General features: G+C 40.3%; 2 protein-coding genes across 5 annotated transcripts in view; one reads left to right on the top strand and one right to left on the bottom strand.

Moving 5' to 3' along the window:
- Positions 1 to 5,671, bottom strand: part of tnfrsf21 (tumor necrosis factor receptor superfamily, member 21) — a 38,101-nt gene extending 32,430 nt beyond the window's left edge. For both annotated transcript variants that reach the window (XM_014144600.3, XM_082961824.1), the window contains exon 1: positions 5,323 to 5,671. In XM_014144600.3, coding sequence (XP_014000075.2) covers positions 5,323 to 5,385 — 63 coding nt within the window. In that variant the 5' untranslated portion in view covers positions 5,386 to 5,671. The remainder of the gene's footprint in view (positions 1 to 5,322) is intronic.
- Positions 5,672 to 11,644: 5,973 nt separating this feature from the next.
- Positions 11,645 to 13,309, top strand: part of cd2ap (CD2-associated protein) — a 78,991-nt gene continuing 77,326 nt past the window's right edge. For 2 of the 3 annotated variants that reach the window (XM_014144592.3, XM_014144589.3), the window contains exon 1: positions 11,645 to 11,945. In XM_014144592.3, coding sequence (XP_014000067.1) covers positions 11,942 to 11,945 — 4 coding nt within the window. In that variant the 5' untranslated portion in view covers positions 11,645 to 11,941. The remainder of the gene's footprint in view (positions 11,946 to 13,309) is intronic. The other variant, XM_014144591.3, reaches the window with a different exon arrangement.

Below are 13,309 nucleotides of genomic sequence, written 5' to 3'. Positions count from 1 at the left end.
GGGTGCGCACAAATAGCGTTTCAAACATCACTCGCGCTGAGACTTGGGAGTGGTTGTTCCCCTTGCTCTGCATGGGTAACGCTGCTTCGAGGGTGGCTGTTGTCGGTGTTCCTGGTTCGAGCCCAGGTAGGAGCGAGGAGAGGGACGGAAGCTATACTGTTACACTGGCAATACTAAAGTGCCTATAAGAACATCCAATAGTCAAAGGTATATGAAATACAAATCGTATAGAGAGAAATAGTCCTATAATTCCTATAATAACTACAACCTAAAACTTCTTACCTGGGAATATTGAAGACTCATGTTAAAAGGAACCACCAGCTTTCATATGTTCTGAGCAAGGCACTTAAACATTAGCTTTCTAACATGGCACATATTGCACTTTTACTTTCTTCTCCAACACTTTGTTTTTCCATTATTTAAACCAAATTGAACATGCTTCATTATTTATTTGAGGCTAAATTGATTTTACTGATGTATTATATTAAGTTAAAATAAGTGTTCATTCAGTATTGTTGTAATTGTCATTATTACAAATAAATTGGAAAAAAATCCTCCAATTATCGGTACTGGCGTTGAAAAATCATAATTGGTCGACCTCTAATTTGAACCCGATCTAACGTCTGTGGAGAGACCTAAATATAGCTGTGCAGCGACGCTCCCCATCCAACCTGACAGAGCTTGAGAGGATCTGCAGAGAAGAATGGGAGAAACTCCTCAAATACAGGTGTTCCAAGCTTGTAGCGCCATGCCCAAGAAGACTCAAGGTTGTAATCGCTGCCAAAGGTGCTTCAACAAAGTACTGAGTAAAGGGTCTGAATACTTATGTAAATGTAATATTTCTGTTTTTTGGTAAACATTTTGAAAAACCAGTTTATGCTTTGTCATTATGGAGTATTGTGTGTAGATTGATGAGGGGAAAAACGATATAATCAATTTTAGAATAAGGCTGTAACATAACAAACTGTGGAAAAAGTCAAGGAGTCTGAATACTTTCTGAATTCACCGTATGGTAAGGACATCCATCCAAGGGACATGAAAATATGTTAGATTTTCAATAGCAAGCACTTGAAAATCCATTCAAATTACAGGTACCACAACTTGGCTGATTATCTAAACAGCACATTGAGGAACTTCATCAACATGATATCTGGTGAAAAAACAGAGTAGCCAATGTTCTGTTGATGTGTGATGACCTTCTGTTTGACTTTCGCTGATGGGAATTCTTTCAGGACCAGTAAACGCTGCCATTCTGAAGTGATTATGGCTTGAATGTGTTCCATGGCAGTGAAATGCCATCCGCATCCACAATTGTCCTCGTCCAATCCTTTCACTGCATTTACAGTATATCCAGTCTAGCCCTCATGCATGTTTTATTTCCTCTCTTAAATATGGAGCTGGCTGGGATGTGGCTCTTTTTTTCTACATTCTTTGGCCAGTGTGCCAATTTGTCACAGAAATATGATGTTGGAGGCAATAACCGCTGATAGGCAGGGAGAGCAAGGCAAGCTGCATCATCACTTTCTGTACATGCAAGACCCTGTTAAAAGTTGGGAGGCAAATCCAGAGGGCTTTTAATGGTTTACACACTGCAGTAGACCTCACAGAGAAACGAGAATGCCCTAATTCAGGCGTTTTCAAAGTCTGGGCCTCCCTTCAGAAACAACAATTTGTTGCCCAGTTGCGCCTAACCATGGGCACATTCCTTTGCCCAGGCGTTGCTGACGCATGCCAGATCTTACAATGCCTGGATAGGTCATTTATGTATCAGCTAACCACATCAAGGTTGCGTTCCCTTGCTCAGACGTCGCATGAATTGACCAATGGTTGCGTGCCACACCATCGACTGTGCCGTTGGGCACCAGATTGGTATAATATTTGATGTGGTTAGCAGCTAGCTGATAAGTAAACGCAACCACCTCTACAGACCCTGGTCTTAATTGCATTTTTAAAACAATGCCATGCGTATTTGAAGTCAGGCACTGGAGGAGACAGTCATCAAATTCTGCTGATGCCTGGACAAATTCCCCTTTACAGACCAGAGGCCCTAAGGGGTCTGTCCACTTCCCAGGACTCATTACTAAACAGTAACAGTGGTCCCAGGACTACATTTTTTGTAGAATCTTCTGAGTTTCATTCGGTTATGTAAAATCATCATGTGAAAATCGACCCCTTGAGAAGGAAAGCACATTTTAAGATTAGGGGTAATTAAGGGCAACATCATTACTCAAACCATCTCATTTTTAGCAGACACACTCTGCCTGTTGATGATGATCATGAGGAACAAAATGTTCCAGCTCCAGCCACATCACATATTTACCCAATAAAAAGCAAGTGTGCAACTGGTAATATTCAACATGTGACACACTGCAGGTACATTGGTTTGGTGGCCTGAACAGCGGTGTGAATGAATGTGTGTGTACGTGTGTGTGTGTGTGCGAGAGAGAGAGCGTGCGAGGAGAGCGAGTGAATGTCCCTCCCTTCTAGCTCAGATAAGAGAGCAGGCTCGTGTCCCTGCATCTCCTGTTTGAAAAACACGCACTGCTGGCATCCTGTCAGGAGACTGCTGCTGTCGGAGAGAGACTGCCCATCAACACCACACCTCACCGCCTGTGAGTGGCCATGAATCACTGATAACTACCTCTATTACTCTGAATCTACCTCAAGCCTCTTCAGCATTTCATACCTGCCATGCAGGATACAAAGAGAAGGGGGATACATACTGTAGTATAATCTGGTTTGCAGATATCTATTCAGTAGTACCCTCTAAATCTAATACATTTGATACATGATGGATGTGTATAGGCTACACATCTGTTGATAGGACATTATTAATACTGAAGGGAAATGCTAAAACCATAGCATCACTAGTTCTACGACTCATATGTTTAGAGCTGAACCCCAGGAGGTTAGTGATAGTGATATCAGGATGCTACCTTCCTGGCTGGAGGACAGAGGGAAGAGAGGAGAGGAAAGGATGGGCCAGTCCGTTTATGCCGTGTCACTGCAGTGCTGCTGCTGGTTGCAGGGTTGGTTCCTGGAGACAGCCAGACTCAGCAAAATCTGCACTGCCTGCCTGAACACTCTGTAATTCAACCTCCAACAACAACACGCCTGCCCCAAGACGCACACAACCCCTTTGTACAGGGCCTCTTTGCACATCATGCACCCAACAGTAACACAAAGAAAATGCTTAGGCGTTTGGGCAATGGTTTTCAATCAGCATGGTTCAGTGACATGTTGAACCAGAACCATCTTTCGGTTTCAACAATTTCTCATCCTTACTGTGAGAGGATGGTGTGATCCATCTTCACATTTTCTGCATGAGACATCTGTGACGAGATGGCACACCCAGTTCCCTAAGTATACTGTCAGTTATGTGCCTAAGGTCTAGGGGTCGAGTGCACATGATGACAACCCCTGTGATTGTGAGTGTGTGTGTGTATGTGTGCGTGCATGTGCCTGTCCACGTGTTAGGTAACACCTCAAAATTATGCCGACTGCATAGGCAAGCATTTCTCTGAGCAGCACACAAAGGGAAAGTGAAAGCATTCATCAGAAATCTGATACCATTTGGCAGGTGTATTTCTTTATTTTTTTACATTTCCTGACATTATCTTAAAATAACCGCATATGCAGTACATGCATGTGCCGCAACATGCTGCATTCCATTGTTGTTGTCAGAGCCTCTGGTATCATCCACAACATCTAGCTCACAGCCTAACTGTGCTGTTGTACATGGAAGATATGGATGTTTGCCACAACAGTGCAAAATTAACTTTGTGTGTATCTTGAACATCATTGAGATTTCCATGAGCAATTACAGTACCAGATAACACACAACCAAACCAGCACCTGTTGCAACATCATCATGAAACTAAACGGAGAGGAAACGTGAGTCTGTTAGGATGCAGGCATGCCTCATTTATCACTGACAAAAGACAGTAGAGCCTCCTCCTTCATGGGCCAGTGAAGAATATTCTTGCTAATGTCACAATGTACTGCCAACAACGCATCACAAACAACCAGTGGACTTCGCCTGAGAGAAGATGCACAGAGGGGCCCAAACACTGAACTGACTGACATACATTGTAATATTTGAATGGAAAATATAATTTTGTCATAATATCTGTTCCATGGAGATGCTAGGAGATAAGGACACCCCATTTACTGCTTAAATGTTAATCATTGATTGTAGTGGATGATGGACTACATTATCTGTAAAGAAGGTTAGATACCACCCTACTATCAGGATTTGGCCAAATAATACAAATAAATAAATACAAATTGTATAAATTGGTAATAAAACATGCATAGATTTCTATTTGGTATGTTCTCTCTGGCTGATATGTTGGTATAGCACTCATATAAACATTGCCCTGCACTGTAAGTTCTGAGTCCATTCCGAAATGTCAATAAGGCCAAAATACATGGATCTATGTATAAATGAAAACATTACTTAAATATATGTGTTAAATTGGATGGAGGCAGGGTGGGTCAACATCCACTACAGCATTTCAAATGTAGTCAATGTTTTCCCTATGTTTTTCTCCAGCATTTTCTCCAACCTGACGTCTTTGTATGGGATGTTTTCAGTACATATATGATCTCATAGGGGTAGAGTCCCATGAAAGCTGTTTGAATACAGGGCTTCTTAAGATGATATTATATATCATAAATATTTTACAGTAAATTAGTGTACAATGAATTCATGCTAGCTAATAACAAGAAAGTATTCCCATTTACAGGTAACCTGCAATATGATGAATATTTGTGCCAATCTCATTGGGCAAACAATAGAGTCATATTTGTGCTATTATTCTCCATCCTTCTATTCTGTTCTGACAATAGATATATATGTATGTATGTATGTATGTATGTATGTATGTATGTATGTATGTATGTATGTATGTATGTATGTATGTAATATGTATGTATGTATGTATGTATGTATGTATGTATGTATGTATGTATGTATGTATGTATGTATGTATGTATGTATGTATGTATATATATATATATATATATAGAGAGAGAGAGAGAGAGAGAGAGAGAGAGAGAGAGAGAGAGAGAGAGAGAGAGAGAGAGAGAGAGAGAGAGAGAGATGTAGTAGCCTATTATACAATATTACCTGTACAATACATGAATTATAGAATAATCAAAGTTAACAATATATTCACTTGACTAATTGCACATACCGGCAAGTTTAAATTATGACAAACGCAAAAATAGGCGATGTCTCTTTAAATCGAGAACCTGCCGGGGAGTAACGTAACTCCTATAATAAGAATAAAATAATAGACAAAGGTGCCTTGTACTTACCGCCACAGACATACAGAGCACTGACATTTTCCAGTTCTGAGCAAATGTTTGGCTACTTCTCATCGCACAGGGTGGTACATCATTCCTGCATGAGCAGGACACATATTCTAGAAACACTACTGGCTATGAAGCAATACCAACAATCTACTGCTGGTGTTCCTTCAACCGGCAGTTTTTTATAGTCTGTGCGGCGAGGGTGGACTAGCTTCAGATAGTATGAGATGAGAGATTGGTTCTGAAAGAATTGTATAATTCCCATAGCGATAATGGATAAGAAACTGAAATTCTGCCTCCTTTGGTCCAGGTTCCTGTGCGGTCTATGCAGCAAAGCCAGGGCGATGACAGAATAGGGCGGGTACTGGCGACAGACGTCACCAACTCGGTACTGGCGCTCCGCTCGCCCAAACCAAACGCAGTTGACTCGGTTTCCAGGAAGAAATTGCATTTACACTGGGAGACAAATGAAAATACAGTATGCCGGCTTTATATGTCTGGTGTATTTTACTTTCAAATACACCAGCATGAAAAATAACTCTTAGGCTCAAACTGAGGTTACATTTCATGTTGATGAAGCTATGTAGATTATAGATAATACAATAGACAAATATTGACTGATCTAACGTTAGCACAATGACTGGATGTCAATGGTAAGAGCTGTTATAGCATAGAGTTAGCAAGTCATAGTTAGCAAGTCATTGTGCTAACGATAGTTAGCAACTTCAAACTGCATGAAGAGACATACAAATGTTATCCAAGTTCATCTGACTCTGGGGAAGTAAATTGCCAAAATCCCGAAGTATACCTTTAAATATGTCCAGTGGGCTTTAAAGGCCCAGTGCAGTCAAAAACGTGATATTTTCTGTGTTTTATATATATTTCCACACTGTGAGGTTGGAATAATGCTGTGAATTTGTGAAAATGATGCTAATGCCCTTTTAGTGTAAGAGCTGTTTGAAAAGACCACCTGAAATTTCAGCCTGTTTTGATGGGATGGAGTTTTGGCCTGCCTGATGACATCACCAGGCGGAAAATTAGTTAATAGACCAATAAGAAAAAGTTCCAAACCTCTCTGCCAATAACAGCTAGTTTCCAGTTTTCACCTCCCTACACAGACCACTCTGTTGCTTGAGAAATTGCTCTTTGCTAATATGTTATTTTTGTACTTTTTTTTACCATTTTAATTGAAAACACAGTAAGGTGCTTAATTGTTACCCATAAATTATTTGAAATTGAGAAAAAAACAGCTGCATTGGACCTTTAACTCTGCCACCCCAAGGCCTATTTAAACTAGGGCAAATCACATACAATTTCCCTATGTTTTACTCCTCGCTCACAACGTCAATTAATGGACAATTAGTCCATTGTCGAGCACAGGGATGGGATGTCACCCTATTTTAGCATGCTGTTCTGTGATTTTAAAAAAGCTAAAAGATCCACTACCGAATGGTAGCCTTCACCCATACTTTCTGTTTTGTGATAGGGGATTTGCACATATTTTTGCATGTCACACAAACAGTGGGATTGGGTTCATATTGGCACAGTCATGCGGACTCTGCACATTTTAAGAATAGGAATTCTCTGTTTAATCCCCAAACCGTTATTACCATGAGACTGCCATGTCTACTACACAGCTGAAGATAAAGGGATGAAATGGGAAAAAGCCCTCACATGCCACTATGTAAGTGGGATAGTGACTCAGTAGATGGATAGAAAAGGCAGATCTAGTGCCAGAGACTGTCTGGGGATTCGCCTGCCTGGCCAACATTCCTGTGCACTCAAGCTGTGACGTGACATTCAACATGGATTTCCTTCCCTTCGCCTTAGGGGCATCTCTGTTGCCCTCAGATTAAATGTCACTAGATTGCTTTAAATATAACCAGATATAGGAAGGTGAAAAGTGTCTCCAAGTTCTGCACTCAAATCAAATGTTTTAATCAAGTATAAAATAATGTTATGGGGACTGCTGGGTGCTCAGTATCTGTTGAAATGTGACCAGGAAGTAGGGCAAATATCTAGTGAAAAATGCTAGTTGGCAGGTTTTAACAGAGTCCGCTTAATTCAGTCATCTGGTACATGTGGGATAAAAATATGTTTGACATTCACTGGGGATTTAGGCTACACCAGAAGGGCATGGGATGTGGTTGAATCAACTGGTTGAATCAACGTTGTTTCCACATAATTTCAATGAAATTACATTGAATGTGGAATAGACTTTGAATTGACGTCTGTGCCCAGTGGGTACTTTATATTAATAATATATTTCAGTCCGAGCCTTTTATATATATCGTTTTTATATTTGTTACTAATGTTTTAGAATTAAATGAACGTGCGGCCTTGAGATGTTTTGGGAGAGAATGCATGCCACTTTTAGGAATTGAAATGATAGGCTGATCTTCATCAAACTTTTTGATATTGATAACATAATATATTAAAATATTTTACCAGTTGTCCACTAGCTACAAAACAATTAGACATTTTGAAATGCCTTATAGATATCTAATATAAATTGCCTACTAATCTTAGAGGCAGTTCTATTCAGCATAGGTCTACTCCGCCGTTTGTGTCTATCTTTCTCAGACTCTGTTCCACAAGCCAACTGCTGCAATAGGAACATTAAGATGGACCTCTGCTGGTCATCTTGGTCTGTTACAACCTGACGAGTGGATGTGTCTTGACTGTCTTCTGAAGTTTAAAGAAAACTTTATTTAGCCTACTGTAACTGCTCTATCATCTATAATCAAACTCTGTGTATTCTGTGTTTATTTAAGTAGCCTATTGTTGGCTATTGTATTATCTTGTGTGATATGTTTCTAAAATAAATTGAGTATAAGCCTTTATGAATTTGTGATAAATAGGCCTACTAAAGGCAAGGGAGAGTAGCCTAAGCTACGTCTAAAATTAGTGTGACATTTGCCTCACTTGGCACCAAACTCCACACTCTAGACGCCGCATTCACGTGCTAATCGGACCTAGGAAACTCTGCAATATCTGACTTTCTAACTGGTTGTAGTTTCACATTTCCGATATGGCAATTTACATTATTGTTTGTTATTTTGTAAGTCTACCTCTATGTCAAGGTTCGGCAACGTCCAATAGTCTATACGTTTTTTTTTTAATCCAGTTTTATTCACCTTCTCAGTTTTGCACCTGAATCCTGCCTGACTCCTGATGCTTTGCAATACCCCCCCCCCCCCCCCCCCCCCGACAAGACAGTAGGGTTCACTATTTTACAATTAGCTTAAATACACTGAACCAAAATATAAACACATGTAACAATTTCAAAGATTTGACTGAGTTACAGTTCATATAAAGAAATCAGTCATTTGAAATAAATGCATTAATTCCACTAGCCTCTGCGTAAAAACAAAAATCTATGGATTTCACATGATTAGGACTACAGATATGCATCTGTTGGTCACAGATACCTTAAAAAATAAGGTAGGGGCGTGGATCAGAAAACCTGTCAGTATCTGGTGTGACCACCGTTTTCCTCATGCAGCATAACACATCTCCTTTGCATAGAGTTGATCAGGCTGTTGGTTGTGGCCTGTGGAGTGTTGTCCCACTCCTCTCCAATGGCTGTGCGAAGTTGCTGGATATTGATGGGAACTGGAACACGCTGTCATACACGTCGATCTAGAACATCCCAAACATGTTCAATGGGTGACATGAGTATGCAGGCCATGGAAGAACTGGGACATTTTCAGCTTCCGGGAATTGTGTACAGATCCTTGTGACATGAGGCCGTGCATTATCATGCTGAAACATGAGGTCATGGCGGCGGATGAATGGTACGTCAATGGGCCTCAGGATCTCATCACGGTATCTCTGCATTCAAATTGCCATCGATAAAATGCAATTTTGTTCGTTGTCCATAGCTTATGCCTGCCTGCCCATACCATAACCCCACTACCACCACGGGGCACTCTGTTCACAACGTTGACATCAGCAAACCGCTCGCTGACACAACGCCATGCACACTGTCTGCCAACTGCCCGGTACAGTTGAAACCGGGATTCATCCGTGAAGAGCACACTTCTCCAGATGTGGAGGTCCTGGGCTGGCGTGGTTACACGTGGTCTCCGGTTGTGAGGCCGGTTGGACATACTGCAAAATTATGTAAAACAAGGGAGGCGGCTTATGGTAGAGAAAGTAACATTCCATTCTCTGGCAACAACTCTGGTGGACATTCCTGCAGTCAGCATGGCAATTGCATGCTCCCTCAAAACTTGAGACATCTGTGGCATTGTGTTGTGTGATAAAATTGCACATTTTATGGTGGCCTTTTATTGTACCCAGCACATGGTACACCTGTGTAATGATCATGCTGTTTAATCAGCTTCTTGATATGCCACACCTGTCAGGTGGATGGATTATCTTGGCAAAAGATACATGCTCACTAACAGGGATGTAAACAAATTTGTGTACAACATTTGAGAGAAATAAGCTTTTTATTCATATGGAACCTTTCTGGAATATTTTATTTCAGCTCATGAAACATTGGACCAACACTTTACATGTTGCGTTTATACTGTATTTTAGTTCAGTATACATACCATAGTTTTAAAAAAGGATTTCAGATCACACTCTGTGTCAATGTTAGGATTTTCAACACAAGGTGGCAGCACATCTCACTAAGTGGCAATGTTCACTGATCAGAGAGATAGGCTATGGTATAAAAGCCAGCAACCAGCAAATTAAAGTCCATTGTTTTCTGACAGTGATTGCATTAATAATATAACATATATTCCCAGTATACAGTTTCAATATACAGTAACTGAAAATAGTTGGTACTTTACTTGCCATTGCAGTATTACTGTAAAAGTTTAGTGTGTGTATTTATTTGACTGAATGAACCATAAAACATACCAATAAGAGATCAAAGTGATGGTACTGAATCTTCATTCTCTACTCTACGATAAACTAGATCTCTATTCCCCAGTCTGAGCTGGCCCTGGTGTCCCTCCATGTTTATCATTTCTGTGGTTAGATTCATTTGAATAGAATTTGTGTTTACGCTGCTTTCTATAGGATGTTGATACTCTTCTCAAATGGACCCACTCAAGCGAATTTGCACTCTGTACTTCCTTTTAAAGTGACACTGCATGTAGTACAGATAGGCCAAACATGGATTGCTCTGCTAAGAGAGGACAGGGGAGACAAATGGGCCTCACTGGACCAACTCTTCATCGGAATTTAGGACCAGCAATTTTTCCTTAGCATATGAACTGACAAGGAGAAACTTGGGCCCTAGTCATAGCCTATCAGCAGAGGTATATAATTAATATAGTTATTTTAACAATTTGCTATAGGTCCACAACTTTTTCCTCGTCAGGTAATGTGGTCAGGAAAAAACCCAAGCCCTAATCATAATGCAGTCTACATAGGAAAACTGTGAGCTTTAGCAGTTCAAATAATATCAACAAAATAGATGTTTGAAAAGCATAAACTCTGCATGTCTCAGTACATTGATAGTAGGCTGATAAATCTGCTCCCCTGCACAGTATACGATGCAAAGATATTGTGCATTTAATGTGAAAATGTAATTTTGTCAGAACAGCTGGGGAGAACCCTACTGAGTTTGACATAGAACAAACACACACTAACAATGATTCATGGCATGTAGGATGCACATACACACACAGAGAGAGACTGTCTAGCTCTCCCTGTTTTTATCCCTCATCTCAGTCTGCGAATTGGCCACTAAAATAACTCTCAGCATAAGCCTCACATGCCATTATTTGGTCAATTAAACAGGGAAATTATGAAATGGGACAGATTGGCTTTTATGCCAGAGCACCAAGGTGTGTACCCCCCACCACACATACACCTCTCTCTCACTCTTCTCTTTTTCTCTCTCTCAAGAAGTGGTATGGGACACTACGTGGATATGTAGGTTCATCACACAGTGCCATTCACAAGCTCAAATATTTATTTATAAGAAACAAATATTATAAAATCAAATATCTTAGTTACCTATTTAATACAATGAAAGCGTGGAATGACCATTATATTCGCTGGACTCTGGTCCGGTCAGGGCTACCCCCGAATTCACTACAATATGATCAAGATAGGCTCCATGGTCCAATTTCGCCCCCATGGACCGATTGTCGTCTGATGATGCAAATGTCAAAACGAATGTTCACCAGGAAACTAATGTTCACCAGGAAACTAATGGCCACCGTTGACACTCAACACTGATTCAAGTGATGGACTTCTTTGATCCCCAAACCATTCCACTGTTCATGCTCTCGGCTAATGAACGAATGGCAGCCCAACTTCCTCTCGCGGGACTCTCCTTTCTAAATATCGCGGAGTTTCCTTCTGTTTTGTATGTGTGTGGCAGGCGTAGTTTCAGGCAAGTCTAAGAAAGGTGGAGACTTTCGGGATAACTTCCTGTACAATAATCTTGATATCATTAGCTACAAAGATAGGTTTGGTTGGCTATTCAAGCAAAGACGAATGGCTTAAGTAACGGTGTGCTAAACTTGATTATCGGTATTGAATTAAATACACATATAGTAGATAGCATTCAAGCTGCTATATAACTCAAGCAACCGGATAGCAGATTCCAAACATCTCATATATCGAGACGGTCCTGGCCACATTGAAGGACAGTATGGGTGAGTGTTTTCGTTGTGTGGTTTTTTTGTTTATCGTTATGCTTATCCGATGTTCCCCGCTTCAAGTTGCCTTCCTTTAACCAATACGAGGGATACATTGACATCATCAATCGTGACTGGATTTGGAGTAAAGTTATGCTCCTTGTGAGATGGATCAATCCACAAACGTTAAGTTAGCTAGCTAGTTACAATAAGTTAGCTACCATCAAGACGTGATAATGTCAGCTAGCTAACTAGATCCATAGCTTCCATGCTGTCATTAGCTGCATCTTGCCAGCAAGTTAACTCAATTATCTAACTACATAGCTGGCGCTAACCAGGCAATTCAATGGCCATGTTTTTGCGTCAGGAGTAATGGCTGCTGTATGCATGTACAGTAGTTAGCTAGCACCAACTAATAATTTCAATGTTTTAATAGCTCCAGTGGAAAAGCAAATGGGATGCCATCATCTCCACCCTCGCCTTTGTACTTGTTTGTTTACTTAGCTACAAGGGTTGTGCGTTGAGATTTGAGTAACGTTAGCTAAGGAGTAACATTTCCCTCCTACTGCTTGTTATTTTTGTACACCATTCCAAGCTAGGTTTGCCCTTGGATAGCTTTCTTGCAAATATTGTGTCAAATAGGTTTGACACATTTCCTTGACTTTCGACGTGTCTCAGTTCCACACCCAAAGTATGGAGGGGATGATCTTGACACATTGAAAATGTGAATCTGCATTTCATGAAGTCAGTTAGCTGAACGCGTAATGTTGGATGTGTAACATTCAGAGTGAAGTTGTTCAACACTTCGCTATGTTGTGAAACTGGTTCAGGTTTAGACTTATTTTTAAACATACTGTTCACACGACAAGATGGTGTCTTCGGTTTATTACTGGGTTGTCAATTGTTATAGAGGTTCAGTAACTAACTTGCTTTGCAGTAGCTGATATGTTTAAACATGTCAGAGACCGTTGTGAGCCCCTCCTCATATTCTGTCTCTGTGGCATGCTCTCAATCTTTCTATCTCATACTTTGCACATCTGCAGTGTGGTTTGTCTTAAGGGTAGTTAACATAACATATGGATTTTCATTACAATACGTATCAAAGTAAAGTTACAATGTAAAGTTACACCTCAATTTCTTTTTTCGAGTTATTACATAAAACTGATCAGAATACCAAAGAATGCTGACGTCATGCCTGAAATAACATTTGCAGGGTGTGACGCAATATGGAGGACCCTGCAAGCCAGCCTATTTATTCCCCACAATGAAAACTCCAACAGAAATAGCTTAAAATGTATAACTTTAAATTAAACCAAATCGTAGGTACTCATAACTATTGGTTTCAATACAATGTTCAGCCAACTACCAAGCAAATACTTTAT

The sequence above is a fragment of the Salmo salar genome, chromosome 15 (assembly GCF_965601325.2).
Source record: "Salmo salar chromosome 15, fSalSal1, whole genome shotgun sequence".
Lineage (NCBI taxonomy): Eukaryota > Metazoa > Chordata > Actinopteri > Salmoniformes > Salmonidae > Salmo > Salmo salar.
This window is presented reverse-complemented; position numbering and strand designations above follow the sequence as displayed.